General features: G+C 28.3%; 1 protein-coding gene across 1 annotated transcript; it reads left to right on the top strand.

The window, feature by feature from the left end:
- Positions 1-9519: 9519 nt before the first annotated feature.
- Positions 9520-15992, top strand: LOC112757766 (protein EMBRYONIC FLOWER 1). The gene is made up of 6 exons (XM_025806324.3): positions 9520-9946; positions 11041-11195; positions 11781-12178; positions 12258-12362; positions 12492-13675; positions 14282-15992. Exons 2-6 carry the CDS (start codon positions 11107-11109, stop codon positions 15764-15766), a joined length of 3261 nt encoding a protein of 1086 aa, XP_025662109.1. The 5' UTR covers positions 9520-9946; positions 11041-11106; the 3' UTR covers positions 15767-15992.
- The last annotated feature ends 213 nt before the right edge of the window (positions 15993-16205 follow it).

Below are 16205 nucleotides of genomic sequence, written 5' to 3'. Positions count from 1 at the left end.
TGATCAGATATACGATCTAACGTAGCTAGAATCGAGTTCATTTTAATCAATTCAGAAGAGCGAAATCAGGTATATGATCTAATCTCTATTTAATTTGATTTATAATTCATATACAATTTGATTATATCTTGCTCAAACAACATAATTTCTTGATATATAGCAATCTTTTTATTTGTCTATAATGGAAGGTTAATGAGAACTTCAATTATTGTAATTGATATAATTATTGCTCATACTTAAAGATAGAAGATTTTATTTGTTCTCTCTAAGTTGTGGTTAAATTTGTTTTATATATGATTGGTTAAATTATGAAAGGAAAAGCAAGTTGGTTTTTGGGATTTTAGGAACACGTGATCTTTAAACCATGTCTTCTTTTGCAAAAATAAAAAAACCTGCATAAATTGAATAAAAAATTAAAAACCTTAAGATCTCTTTGTTTTCTCTATTGATTTACAGTTTTCATTTTATATTTGTTTCCAAAATTTTGTGATGAAAAAAAATTAAACAAAGCATGAAAAAGATAAATTTTGGTTTTCTTATTTTATTTTATGTTTTTATTTTTTCACAAAATTTTGAAAAATAAAATAGCAAAAACAAGATAAAAAAATCTAAAATCAAGTCCTTGATTTTGAAGTAGAAGATTATTTTGTAATCAAACCCTCAGTTGACCAGCCGAGCTCACCCATCCTGGTGCACCCTAATCTGATGATCAACTTTTTAGACTTAATAACTCCAATTTTGATTGCTTTGATTTTCATATATCTAGCATCTTAGCTTGATTGATTGAAATCCAGCATTAAACCAGTATTCAATGAAGATAACATAGGTATAGGGTGTTAGGGACCAAGACCTATAGTTTGGCTTTTTTTTTTTTTCTGTGGTCTTAATTAGTTTGTTTTTTGTTAAATGGGCATTTTATTTGACCATGTCAATAATATTGTCTCTAATGGTAAAGACCAACACAAAATAATAAAACTTCACAATATCAAAAACATCAAACAATGTATTTTATTGAATGGAACCATTTAAATAAACACATCTAAAATATTTTTTTAAAAATATTTTTTAATAATTAAAATTTAATTAAATTATATTATTTTTGTTAAAATTAGACTAAATAAATTAATTTAATTAAAAAAATAGTAAATTAAATCTTAAATTAGTCTAAATTAATATTATTTTTATAAAAAATGACTAAAATATTCTTATTATATATATATATATATATATATATATATATATATATATATATTTTGAAAATTCCTAGCTAACCCTATAGCAGTAGAGAAATAAAGGATTAAAATTTAAGATTCTCAAAATTAATATATATAATAAAAGTATTTTAGTCATTTTCTATAATAAAGATATTATAAACACTCTCTATAAAAAATAATATTAATTTAAATTAGTTTAAGATTTAATTCATTATTTTTCAGTCAAATTAATTTATTTGGTCTAATTTTAATAAAAATAATACGATTTAATTAATTATATGTATTAAATTTTAATTATTAAAAAAATATTTAAAAAAATATTTTAAACATCTTTATTTAACTTCCTTTTATTAAAACCAAAACGAATAATTATATTTTACAATGAGAACATATTAAATAGGAGAAAGAAGTCAAGGCGGTTATTAATGTTCCTACATAATATTTTAGGGAAGTGATTCTTCTATTCTTAAAATTGATGATGTCACTGTTTTTATATATATTTTGAAATCGCTCTTTATATTCATTATTTTATTTTTTTATAATTTTTTTATTGAGAATAATTTAAGAATAACATACAATAAAAAATAACCTTATGAATTAGGAATGGCAAAAAATTTATATTAAATTTTTTTATTTTTAACAAATTTTTATTATTCTAAAAGTTTCAAGCTATCAAATAAATTAATTTTTCTATTAATTTAGTTTATCTATAATTATTAGAACCATCTGATATAATAACGCGAATTCAAAAAATTTTAACAGCAGGATAAAATATATATGACATAATAATATTTTTTTATAATAAAATTATTATATATACATAAAAATTAATTATTAAATTATTTATTAATTATTATATATTTATGTATACATATATATTATTTAATTTATTTTTAATATATATTTTATATTTTAATATATATTTTATATAAATAGTATTATATATATAATTATTATTATAATTATATTTTGTTATTGTAAAATATAATTAATTTTTAAATATTTAATTTATGAATTAAAATATTAGATTAATAATTTAAATAATAATATATAATTTAAAATTTTATTTTTTAAAATTTTATATTTTAAAAAAATTGAATAATCTTTCTTTTAACAATACAATTAAAATATTTCTTTATATATATATATATATATATATATATATCACTAAACAATAATTATTTAAGAATTTATTTATCATATAATTAAAAGTCAACTTTTTTAATTAATGCAGTTTGTATGAAAAAAATTAAATTAATTTAAAAAAATAATTTTTATTTAAGTTAAAAATTAATTATTTTAATAAATATTTAATATAAAATTTTAAATTAATTATTAAATACCAAAAATTAAACAAAAAATTAGTATAAAATAAAATTTAATAATTTAATAGGGATAAATAAATATTATTATTATACATTTTTTAAAAAATTTCAAATTATAATAGACAATAAAGTACCTAGATCCATCCCTATTCTGACATGTCATGTTAACATGTTAATTTGGATGTTAACTAACACGGGGAGAGAGGACATTTAATACAAATTAAGCGTAAAAATCTATTCTTATTCTTAGTATTTAACTAAGACATTAGTTAGGAGAACTAAAATAGAAATTTTGATTCTTCTCATGCATCCAATGTATAAAAAATTTAAAAACATTTCATTATTTGTACTGTGTGTATTCAAATTTTATACTTACAATATTTTTAAAAATATCTTTAATATATACGTTTATTTAAAAGACCCGTATTATTAAAACAAACATAATAACTGTTTCTGTTTGCACATGAATATTTATGCGGGAATAAATTCTCTCAAATTTTTTTATTTAAAAATAAAATATAATTTTTATTATTAATTTTATAAATAGAATAAAAAATTTTAAAAAATATTAAAAAATTTAAAATTACACTTTATTTCCAAAATTAAAAAAAAAATAGATCTATTCTCATATTTACGCATCCTAAAATTGCGCACACAAGTAGTGCAGTCCATTGACTTCATTCATATCGTGGTGTCTTACACATAAAAACACACATGCCACATGGCCCTTTAAGTTGTCACTGATATTTATTTATTTTAATTTAATATATTTATTGCTACACATGTAAAAGAAAAATATTTGAAGTTGTCAATTAAGATTTGATAAAATATGTTTCATTTAAAAAAAAACGTTTGCAAAAAGAGTTTTAAAAGTATTCTTAATGTTTAATTTGTATACTCCAACTTCTTAAGTACGTCTTAATTAATCTCTATGTTAGCTCTATTTATTAACGATAAATTAATCAACTTAGAGTAATTTTAAAACATGAATTAAATATTAGAGAAAAATGATTATTTGTTTTTGAATTAGGGACAACTTTAAACAAAATCAACATATATAATTAACAATTGGAGAATAATATAAACTTAATTATTTTAAACTTTGAAAGTAAAATCTCTTTTCCTTCACACCTTGAGCATGTTGAGAATTTTTTTTACTTTTTTATGAAGAAAATACTTTAAGAATAAAACCATACCCTACCAACTAAATTTTATCCATTTTGCATATATAAAAATAAATAATATTGAAACGTTTTTCTTCACCATTCAAGTTCTCAATTCTCATGGCACCACTTTCAAAGTAGAGGACAAAAAAATGCTCTAAAAAGAGGAGTCAAATCAATAACTTTGATAACCCGTCCCATTGAAAATGTTCCATAATGATAATTATTAGCACCTTGAAAATTTGAAAGAATATAATAATAACATATAGCCAGCAAAAAAAGTTCTGTCAAAAACACACAAAATAATAATAATAATAATAATAATAAATCTTAATAATTCTTAGCTAGCAAATTATATTTTATACTTTTTTGTATCTAACAGTTGGCCATTGAATTTGCAGAACCAAACTGGCAATTCATAATCTAAAGTGAGGATTCTGAGTCACAGCAAGGCCTTTGAAAACGACTTCTCAGATACTGATCTCTGTTGTTGTCTTCTTAAACAGGTAATTAATTTAATGATTTATTTTTGGTATATCTGCAGGAACCTTTCTCATGAATTAAATTAATTTACTAAGATTAGATATATATGTACATATATAGTGGGGACGGAATGATGAGTAACATAATTGATAACATAACTTTTTGTTTCCTATGCTTTTGAATTTAACTATTTTAAATTAAATTCAAATTATAATTAGGCATCTAATAAACCATTTTTTTAATAATTTCCCTTCAATTTGTATGAATATATATGTTCTATCATTAGCCTTAACTTCGAATGCTCAACTTGTTAATTAAAGTTTACCATCCCAAATAAATGTGTATATCTTAAGAAAATAATTGGAAAGATTTTTTTATCAGATAAAGTATAAAAAAAATATATGAAAATTATTCTTATTATTTATTGATAATTATTTTCTTTCATTCATTATTTAATAATTAAGATTACAAGTAAAAGAATTAAACAATAGTATTAGCTAACATTTTAAAATAAACATTTGTAAATCACACATTTTCTGGGTCGTTTTCAACCTTCTTTGAAATAATTAAGAAATAAAAAATGGGGAATAATGTACAGTGATCAATATACGAGCAAAAGAAAAACCCTAAAATAAAATAAACAAAGTAAATTTAAGAGAATACAATACTTACACTTTGACAAAAGTTATTAAATACAACTTAATTATACTATCAATTTTGGAAACAAAAGTTATTAATACAACATTATCATCAATGATTTCATATCATATGCATGACAAGTAAATTAAATTTTTATCACTAATTATCGGATTAGCTAGCAATAATAACAAGAAGGTGAAGTGTGCATATATATTTACTAGCAGTTTTTCAGATGCACTCTGTGAAATTACATTTTTATTGATTATTTTTTATATAATATCATAAAAACAAAATAAAATAATTCAATAGTTAAGGAATTTGTAAAGATTATAACAGAAGAAATCATGTCCAATTCCTTCCAAACCTTGGTCCTTGATCCTAATATGCGATTCCATAATCTTTCTAGACCAAAATTTATTGAAATTTATTGGGATTAAACTCTAGAATTTTATTTATTATATACTATCTGATTACTAGTTTTTTTTTTAATCTTGAAGACCCAACTACGATAACATGTAAATATTTGATTTTAGTCTCATTAAAATCTAAATCATTAAATAATCTTAACTTATTATTTTTGTTTTTAAAACAATAGTGAGATCTCTGTATATAAATTAAAAAATATAATATAATTATACTTGTTTATGCAGAGAGTAATTTATCAAAAAATACCCCAAATTTTTAAGTTGCTGATAAAAATATCCTCTAAATTTATTAACGATAAAAATATAAAAAAATGACTATTTTTAATAAGTAATAAGTTTGTATTTTATATTTGGCAAATCATTTGTGTATTTGATTCTCAAAAATAATTAAACAACTATTAAAAAGTGAATGCAAAAAATAGGATCAAAATTCAATATCTAGATTTTTTATTTCTTAAAATTTCTTTTGTTATAGACAAAAAAAAAGCACACAAATCAGTTAATGTAAAATTACTAAATTTTAAAGATAAAAATATTTTATTTTTTAATCATATTTATAAAAAATAAATTACATCAAAGTCTGGTCTCTAATATCTTTTGAAAATATATATTTCACGATTGAGAATTTCTTTCTTATTTTAAAAGTATTTTTGTCATTAGTCATAATATTAGAAAATATTTTTGTCAATAATTTCATAATTAAAATTTGTTTTTGATTTTTTCTAATCCTTGGTATTACTAACAAAAATAATTTTAAAAAATATGAATAGCGAATAAGACACATATTTTATAGATTTAATTTGCAAGATTGAGGATACGAATAACAAATAAGATAAATTTGATTTGACTAGTTTGAATTAATATTGAGGGTAATCTTAGGTAAATGAAAGCATATTTAAAAATTATTATATGATTTGATAAATTTGATTAAAAAATATATATATATAAAATATATTTATTTGAAAAATACTAAATTTTTTTTATTATTTTTAATTATTAATATATTATTAATTATTATTAAAAAAAGTTAAGTTAATAACTATAAATAATAGTTTAAAATTATAAATTATAATAGTTCCCCAACTTTTTTTTATTTATTCATCAACAATGAAGAAGACAGGTACTAAATATATAGATAGTATATAAATTGAAGAGAGTTTTAAAGAAGTCACATCCTGAAGCAAAGAAACATTGGATGCATCAAAAGCCTTAGATTTCTCCGAATATATTACTCGCTGTCAAGCAAAGCTAATTTGGTTTCATATCATTTTAGATCGGGAAACTTCACGTGAAATTTATATCTGAGAGTTGAGAGTTGTTAGATAATTTGACTGATTTAATTAAATTTTTATCTACGATTCTCAGATATTAACTTCACGTAAAATCGACTTCACCAATTTTCACCTTTTACGTCACCGTACGTTAGTGTTTACAAGCTGTCTTTAAATTACAAATGAAACAAGTGCGTGGTACCTACACAAAAATCTACTTACATATATAATGATCTAAAAAAACTTATTGCTTTTTCTCTTTTCAATATATAGAAACACTAGAAATAATACAATATATATATATATATATATATATATATATATATATATTTTAGTCTCAACCAATAATCTTATTAGTCTAAGTTTCTGTGGGGCTGTCTCACATCAGTAATGAAAGTTGAAGCCATGTCTATACCATAAATATTTATGATTCCGTCTGCGTTTATTTTTCTCTTTAACTACCAAATCCATCATACATATCACAATCGCTTTCGCACAGATAGACCCACGAAAGCAAATTAACTCTATTGAATTCAAAGATTTATTAAGATACATACACTTCTCAAATTATAAATAAGAGAGGAGACGTATGTTAATTTTTTTTCTCCAAGGGTAATTTATTAGGTGATCTTCTTAATTAATTCATACGTGTATATTTTATGCATGACTATTTAATAGGTAATAATGTATATTAATGTCAATATCAGTATCGCATAGATAGATAAGAAACTTGTGCTTTGAATTGACATTGACTTATTATTCCTTTATTTGTCACCTTTATTACAAACTAATAATAATATTCCTGTGGTTGTCCATTATTTTTAAAATAAATTTTAAACAGGTTTTATAATTATCTCAAAAGACAATAAAATTTTTAACAAAAAAATATTTAATCTGATCTTTAAATTTTATTTTTATGAGACTAATTAATTTTTGTGTCAGTATTTTTTTTATTTTTTATTTTTGGCACAAAAATTAATCAGTCCATAAAAGTAAATTTCAGAAGGCAGATTGAGTATTTTTTTTGTTAAAAAATTCATAGTCCTTTCGAAGTAATTGTCAGGAACTGGGTTAAATATTCACTCTTATTTTTTGAAAAGAAAAGTATTAATAAACAACTATACTAAGTAGTATATACTAAAATTAGTTATTAATATTGATTACTAATATAAAATATATATTAAAATATAAATATATATTAAAAATAAATTAAATTATATATATTTATATATAAATATATTAGTGCCTGATTTTAGTGTCTAAATAGTATTTGTGATTAATAAATTCATATAATGCAAAGGTGTCTCACTTAGTCAAATTAATTATAGTCACATCCTAATATACTCCATTATTTTATATCAAAGCCTATATTCAAAGAAACACAAACAGAAGTAGAAAACTAAAGTGAGATAGATGCATGTTTTAGATGGAACTGTCTAAAATTGGAAATGATTCTTTTATAAGAAGATTGATATACACGAATATTGTTTAACTAGTTTAATGTGTCATTTCGAGAATCAAAACTCTAGTAATTAAACAACGAAAAAGTATGGGAATTTCTTTTTAGGCGATTAGTGGTAATAAAAAGATACATATGTAAAAAAATATAATTAAAAGACCTATATGGACCAACATCAAACAATCCATCACAATCATAACAGTTTTGACCTATGGAAGAAAAGATAAAAACTCTAGACTCTAGTAAAAAAATATTAGGCTAGTGGATTCGAAAATATGTTGAAATTCAACTTAATTAGAAAAGAAAAAAAAAAAAAGAAAATATGTAATGCGAAATGCATTACACATAATAATGTTCCACCAACCATATCCATATACTTTTATTGTATTGTTTTTCCTTTACATGCCAAATCCTTTTCTTATAGTTATTGTCCGTACAGAAAACACGAGACTTTGACACATGTAATTCATGCATTTCCATATAGGTTATACACACAACACATATACACAGGAGTATTCATTAGGTGTTACATGCATATATAAAAAGACATTACAACACTTGAATCAAGATACCAAAACTTGAAATTTCTATCTCCAACCTCTAATTAACTTAGGATAATGTCATTATTGTATTCTAAACCAAGAACTCTTCACCTTATTTGTAAAGTAATTAGGGTTACGTACCCTTTTGCATTGCCTTTCGTTTCACCTTCCACATAGAAAAGAGACCTAGGGTTCGGAAGTGGCATTCGCCACCTACGACTACTCTCCAATCGAGCGAGTGTGATCCACGCTCCAATGAGAACCGTCCAATGTGCAATCTCCATGAATCACCTTTTCCAAGCCTTGGTGGACACGACAGGCATAAAATCGAGAAATAGAGCACCACCCAAAAGTAGCGCGTTTAACCCACGCGCCAATCCATATTTTCCCTTTCATTTCTTTAGGTACGTTCCCTTCTTATTTTCTCCGACATTCCATAAAAATATAAAAATAAATTATTTTACAATTAAAAATTTCTTTTTTTAATATATATTCATTTCTAAGTATATTTATTTGTTTATTTTTTATAATAGATTTTATGTGTAAAAATAATTATGATGTTTTTTGTAAATTGATAAATTATATTAATACTTAAAAATATAAAATCTAAAACGTAAAAAATGTGTTCGTGGACAATGATATATTATTATTATTATTATTATCCAATGAAAATTAATTAACAATAAATTCATTCTTTCTTATTATAAAAATAAATTTTTATCAATAATTTAAAAATTTGAAGATAAAATATATCTTAATAAAAATATATATAATTTACCAAACACAAACATTCAACAAAATTCTAGAAATAATAATTACCCTTTCCGTCTAGGGTTTCCCTGCCATGATCCACAAGCAATTATGAGTGGCAACTGACAGGAAGCTCATGCTGGCGCCACGTGTCACTCTCCAGATGGTTGATCCTTTCTCTCACCTCACACGCACACTCCCTCTTTCTCTCTCTACATTTACATTTCTTTTGTGCTAGTTTAGGAAATGCATCATATGACACGATACTACATCTTCTTTTTTATTTTTATTTATTTCTAAAAAAACAAAAGAAAAATAAAATAAAATAAAAAATAAAAAACAATTACAACAACACACAAACGCAAACCCCCATCTTCCAAATCCAAAGTACAGCAAGATAAAAATTCTTTCTCTCTCTTCTCTTTCTCTTTCTCTTTCTCTCTCTCACACACACTCTCTCTTCTCCCTAAAGAATCGAAAACCCTTTCTCTCACTAGGGTTTCTGCGTGATTTTTCGCACCCAAATTCTGCTTCTTGAGCTGCGAATCCAATCCTCAAACTTCATTCTAATCACTCTCCTTCCAGTTCTCTATCATTTCTTCTCGTTTCTTGGAGGAGCCGTGGAGTATCGATGCTCCAAGCTAGGGGAGAAAAATCGCGTGCTCTCGTCCACGGGTGAGTCTCGGTGCTCCTTCACCTGCTTCGTCTTATAATTTCCCTCTCTATCTCTATCTCCTTCATAGCTCGCTCTTCTGTTTAGCTTTTGATCTGAACCGTTGCTTCGATTATTCCATAGAGCTCTTTTTTTTTTGTTTAGATATTTAGGTATCGTTGTACTGTTTACGGTGGGTGTGTGTCCACTTCAGCTTTTCCTTTGGGTTATTTTATTTATATTTATTTATTTATGTTTCTCTTATCTGAATTTTTATTCCTTTGTTGCATTAATTATTTCTTTCGGTGATTTTTTTTTTCTTAACTTAGCTAGCTTAGTTGATTACATTGTAAATTGAGCTTAGTTAATTATATATCTCTTAATGAGACATGAATTTATTTAATCACGTAATCACATTGAACCCTAATATTTTGGGTGTTCATATTCTTTCTTCTATGTGTTGCTTTGACTTCTTAGGACTTTTTTTCTCTTATGTGGGATTTTCGCATGCTATTAATTTATGTTCCCATAGCGTTTTAGCTTCGAAGCTGACGAGTTTCATAACGGAAATTAAAAAACCCTAGTATTTAGTTAATATTGCTAGGTACATTTATGTATCCACATCTGGGGTAATTATATGGGTTAGTGGCTAATTTTTTCTTAGGGTTTTAATTCAAATATATTATTAACATTGGGCATCTACGTGGTTGGATTTATTGAGTGTAAAACTAGGGTTTATGTACTTTCATAATGCTGGAGGTTATTATTTTATGTGATTAATCACTGTGTGTCGAGGTTTAATTGGTTTAATGTTACTTTAACTTTAATTTTTACCTTGTTTAGCTTGTCTTTCCTTTTAATTTCTTAGCAGCTTTGAATAAACCCTAATAGGGTAGTAAGATTTTTTTGCCTGTGATGTATGCACAATTATATATATGCTTGTGTGTGGCGTTTTCCCTACATATGAATAAATCTTTCACGAGCCTCTAATTGATGGAAGCCTCAATTGATTATTGGAACCTTCAAGTTATATTTTACATTTCAGTATTTGATCCTTCGTGAATAGGGATACTCTAGCTGTGCTTATATATAGCTCAAGTTGTTTGTTTGCGTGCAGACATACACAGATAATTGTGGAGAATAATTCTGGATGTGATTCTAACTATATAGGATCATCAAGCTCATGGAGAGTAATTTTGTTAGTGTGGATTCAATCAGTATAGATCTTCCCATCGGCACCGCTAATAAGACATGCGAACATTTCACGATACGGTAATCCTTATTCCCCATATTTATACATGTCTGATAAGGTCATCAAGTTTGATAGTTTGCATGAGGTTCTAGGTTCAAGTGTCATTACTGTTTTTATATCATATTATACTAGCTGATACTATGTATCTATCTGAGCTTATCCTTTTAACAATATTTTATTTCAAACATTTCTGATGGTATTTGAGTGTGGAGCGGATCAATCAATTTATATATCAGCCTTCATTTAGTGTATGATTTCATGTTGTTGATGCCTGCAGTTTATGTAAATCATTCTTATAAGATACAGTGTTATTATATGTATGAGTGTTCATTAGAGGACAGTATAATTAATGATCTTCAAATGCTAGTAACTTAAAGTTAGAATCCAATTAATCAAGAGGTGGAAGTATAGGATGATAATAAAGAATCATATGAACGATGGTGCCAAAACATGGAGATTCTGAAGAGCTAGTATAGTTTATTGGGAAGAACTTGGACCTTATCCCGCTTGACAAAAGAACATTAATATATTTCATTTGGGATCATGTGTATGTATTAATATTATGAAAATTGGGATCCCTAACACATCCTTTTTTGTTTGTTCAGTGGTTACGTATCGGATATAAGAAAGAAAGATTGGAGAAAATGTTGGCCATTTCCAATGGATGAGTCTGATAACGAACTGCCACTTCCACCACTTGAAGTGCCGAAATTTCGATGGTGGGGCTGTGAAACTTGTCAACAGGCAACTGCTAACGAAATCATTCATGGAAATGATCAAACAGATGTTAGCCACAGGAATGGAGGTATATCTGATTGTAACTGCAGTAATGCGGTTGTCAATTCTGGTACTCCAGAATCTCCAGTGGCTAGTGCTGCCACTCCAGTGAATGCGGAGTTCGATCTTAATATTCCTATTGATCTGACTGGTGACACTGATGGTTTACCAGTTAGGAATGCGATAGAAAATAATAATGCAGAAATTGTACAGAACAAAATAACAGGTAAGTTCAAGCTCAGTTATATAGGAGTTTCTTATTTCCTACTTTCTGTGTGTTGATTGATTTTCTCTGTTATGTTCAGACCATGATATTGGCTCGGAGATTAATCTCAATCATCAAGTGTCAAGTGTTACACTTCCAGAAGCTCGTCCAGATCACATGGAAGAATGTCATATAAATAAAATAGGTAGGTTAAACTGAGTAAACTTTATAAATTTAGGCTGCAGTAACATGGTACCGAGAAATTAAATTTGTATGTATCATAATAAGAGTGTATTGATTTCTTCGTTTTTTTTGTTTCCAAATACCAAAACAGCTTGTGAAGCTAATGTGGATAAGAGCCCTTCTGATATTAATGAAGGGACACCTACTTCTGAAGAAAACCAATGCCACAACGGTTTAAGACAATCTGGTTCAATTTTGAGGGAATGTACAGTAGTTGTCGGAGATAACATCATTGATCATGCAACTGAACATCTTTCACCAGAGTTGGCTGATGGCAATCATGATGTGTCAGTGGAAAATGAAGATGAAATTGTCAGAAATCATCAGGGTCGTAATGTAGAAAGGTCAACCAGTTTAACTCGTAAGAGACCTAGAAAGATGCGCTTGCTTAAGGACTTGTTAAATGAAAATGGAGAGGCAAAGACTGATAAAACCACCGCAAGCAGATCACTATCTCATGGTCCTCTTAATCAGTTTGCAACTTCAGAGGCACCACCAGTTTTCCAAGAAAACGAGGATGTTCCAGTAGATTCGACTTTGACATATAAGGGTCGCGGTAGAAAGCGAAAGTTTGTTGTGGATGAAGAGTCAACATCTGCAGATATGTGCTCCCAGAGGCTTGATAACGAAATTCAAAACCCAGGGGGAGTTTCTAGAACAGATAAGACTGCAGGTAAAAGGCACAAATCGGTTCCTCATGTTGACAAACACTTGATTTCTAGGCCACAAGAAGGACAGTGGAGAAAGAGTGGGAGCACGGTGGATGTCACAAATAAGGAAAATCTGTCTGAAAGTCCTTCTGGATCCTTTCCTTGTGCATCCACTGAGAAGGGAAAGGATGATTTTCCGCTGCATATGTTAAGGAATAGAAATGTCTGCAATTCCAAAGGAAAAGGCAAGATGCCTCAAGCTGATGCAGAAATGGATTCTATAACCGGGAGGAAAAATGACAAGCTAGTTGGAGGTTCATTTGCACATACAGCATCAAAGAATTTGTCAAGTAGGCCTGAATGCATTGCAGTTCCATCAACAAAAGGTACATCAAATGGGAAAGAACTCAATGAGGAAAGGCATCTTCCCTTAAAAGGCTATCCATCGGAACAGATTTGCAACAAGCAAAATATCAGTCAAAAAGAAATTCAGCTTCGAGAGGGTACTTCAAGAGCTCAACTTAGAAATATGGACGGCAAAGCCATTTATTCTGGAGCTCGAAAAAATCCTTCAAATGACATGTCAAATGCAATTCTTGAAAAAGGAAAAGAAGTATATCTTGAAGTAAGTAGTATTAAACTTTCAACCCCCCCCCCCTCCTCTCTCCTTTTTCCAAAAAAAATAAAATAAAATAAAAAATTGACTTCCATGATCAAAATAGATGTTATTTCTTTATATTTCCATTTGTTAAGAATTTTGCAATTAGTTCATTTAGTTGTTTCTACGAGATTCCACTGGCCCTGCCATAAATTTGTCTTTTGGACATTTTATCATGTGAGCATCAACCAGATCTTCTTATTTTTGTGATATGTGTGCTTCATACTTTCTTCAAACTTTTGATATGGTCAACTATTTGATTTCTTTAACCAGAAATATTTAAATAACATCATATGAAACTGCTTTGTAGCTTGATCAGATTCTTCAAACTAACAGGAATTAGTTCTTTTGACCATCAAATATTTATTCATGCCGTAGTTTATTGACATTCTCTTATTGATGTCCAGTTGGGAATTCTTCAGTTTATTTGTTTTCATCGAACTTTAACTGCTAAATTAATCTCTTAAAATGTGTAGATTTCCTTCGCATGAATGTTTTTTCTTTAGGGTCATGAGACAATGAACTTTTCATAGAAACCATGTCTCCAAGGAGATAACAGCCCTTCTTTTTCAGGGAACCAATGGAGCCGGAAACAATAACAAAATGATTGAAGTTGTTGATCTAGATAATAGTCTGGAAAGATGTGATGATTTGACAGCAGAGGACTCTGACCATGAGTCAGAAGATGATATCCCAATGGAAGTTGTAGAGATCTTGGCAAGGAATCAATATGAGAGGTCTCTACCTGACGTAGAAAATTTAAGCTGCCAACTGGAAATGTCTGTCCAGAGGGAAAAAGATCACGTAAGTGATACAGAAATTGGAATTAACAGAAGACAAGGAAATGCATTCCCAAGAAAAGAAAATTCAAGTAACTACTTTTCTTCAAGCGCACTCCATCAGTTCCCGTTTGGGTTTGAAGTTCCACAATCAAAAAATAAGTCATCAAATGGATCCCATTACTCACCAAGTGATACCAGGAAGCTTGGTCCTGCTCAAACTCCAAATTTTAATAGGAGGAATGCAGAGTGTGGATCCTCTGGTGCTTCCTCACATTTCAATGGAAGATCAAACCAATTCGAGACTATTATGCAGCAGGATGGAAGTGCTTCTCATGTTCAGCCATTGTCGAGCAAGAAGAATGCATCCCTGGGATGCGTTGATTTACGCAACAGAACTGTTTCGCAGCCTAGAGGTAGTAACTTAGACTTAATTTCACTTCAATCTGGGTCGACACAAAGGCAGAACAGGAGAAGGGATCTTTTTGACCTTAACTCCCCAAGTTCTCAAGATATTGACCTAGAGAAGCTTCCAACTGATTCTGGAAACATGAGCAGCATGAATGCAGAACGCACACTTACTGGAGAAAGTAATGGGATGGAACATGATCGTTATCAGAGTGTATCTCATGATACGTATTCCAATGAAGCAATACATGCGCTGCATTTACTTAGCTTAACCGGGGCAGGTAGGGAGACAGACACATCATCTACTGCAAGTAGAAGTGCTAAAATGGTTAGGAGACCCTCTAATCCCGGCATATGCAGTGCAAACTTGGAGAGAGAGACACATGGTTCCCCACGAAGGCAGATTTCTGAGCATCTCAGCAGCATTAATTTATCAGATAAATCACGAAACCGCCTTTTTGACTCTCCAATCTCTGCCACTTCAACAGATCAGCATGGTGGGAAGATCAGAAGTACTGATTTCAGGGACCAAAATTTGCCAAGGTATGGAAATGGAACTAAGATGAATGGCTCCAATTCAGCCATGCAAAATGTAGATAGTCTGCAGCTCAGGGGGGCCAATGTTGAAACGGAAACCTCGAATCAACATAGATTGGATGTTGCAGAGCCCTGGCAAAGTATCTCTGGAAGCACAATTGTAGTTAACAGAAACCCGGCGGAGTTCACTGCACCAGAAGATGGTAATCCATACATGATCAATGGAGAAGATCTGAAATTCGAGGATATCCCCCCAAACAGAAGGCATGGCTTACCTGCTCCACGTGGACGCAAGCAAATGAAGACTCGAAGGTTACAAAATGAAAGACGTTGAAATCAATATAGAGTTGTGCATAGTTAGGCTACAGCTTTTGCTTGATTCCTTCATGTTGAAACGGTCAGCATATACTACTTTATGTTCCTTTAATTATATAAATAATTCTGCAGCGGACTTTGAGTAGGAACATGAGACTTAAATAACAGTTTTTTTTTTTTCTTGCAAAGTTTCAACTTTCAAGGAAGAAACTTATCTTTGAATTTAAAACTGAATTTCATTATCATGCTACCAGGTGCCATACACAAGTTTTATGTTATAATGTATTACAGTATTGATGTTGTAAAGTTTGTGTGGAAGGAAATGTGGGGTGTGGTTGAAGAAAAGGAACTTGTTTTCACTTAACCAAGTGTCACGGATTCTATTATCTTGTTTGGAAATAAAAAATTATAAAACTCTCAACATATGGTGCCTTGCCACAAGACAAGAAGGAATGTTT

This window comes from Arachis hypogaea, chromosome 6 (genome assembly GCF_003086295.3).
Source record: "Arachis hypogaea cultivar Tifrunner chromosome 6, arahy.Tifrunner.gnm2.J5K5, whole genome shotgun sequence".
Lineage (NCBI taxonomy): Eukaryota > Viridiplantae > Streptophyta > Magnoliopsida > Fabales > Fabaceae > Arachis > Arachis hypogaea.
The sequence above is the reverse complement of the archived record's forward strand: the minus strand, read 5'-3'. Positions and strand labels throughout refer to the sequence as shown.

Excerpts from the sequence above, each read along its gene's own strand:
- LOC112757766 (XM_025806324.3), top strand. The coding sequence starts at position 11,107 with ATGGAGAGTAATTTTGTTAGTGTGGATTCAATCAGTATAGATCTTCCC. Across the intron at positions 12,179-12,257 it reads TGTACAGAACAAAATAACAG|ACCATGATATTGGCTCGGAG; the intron begins GTAAGTTCAAGC and ends TGTTATGTTCAG. Across the intron at positions 12,363-12,491 it reads ATGTCATATAAATAAAATAG|CTTGTGAAGCTAATGTGGAT; the intron begins GTAGGTTAAACT and ends ATACCAAAACAG.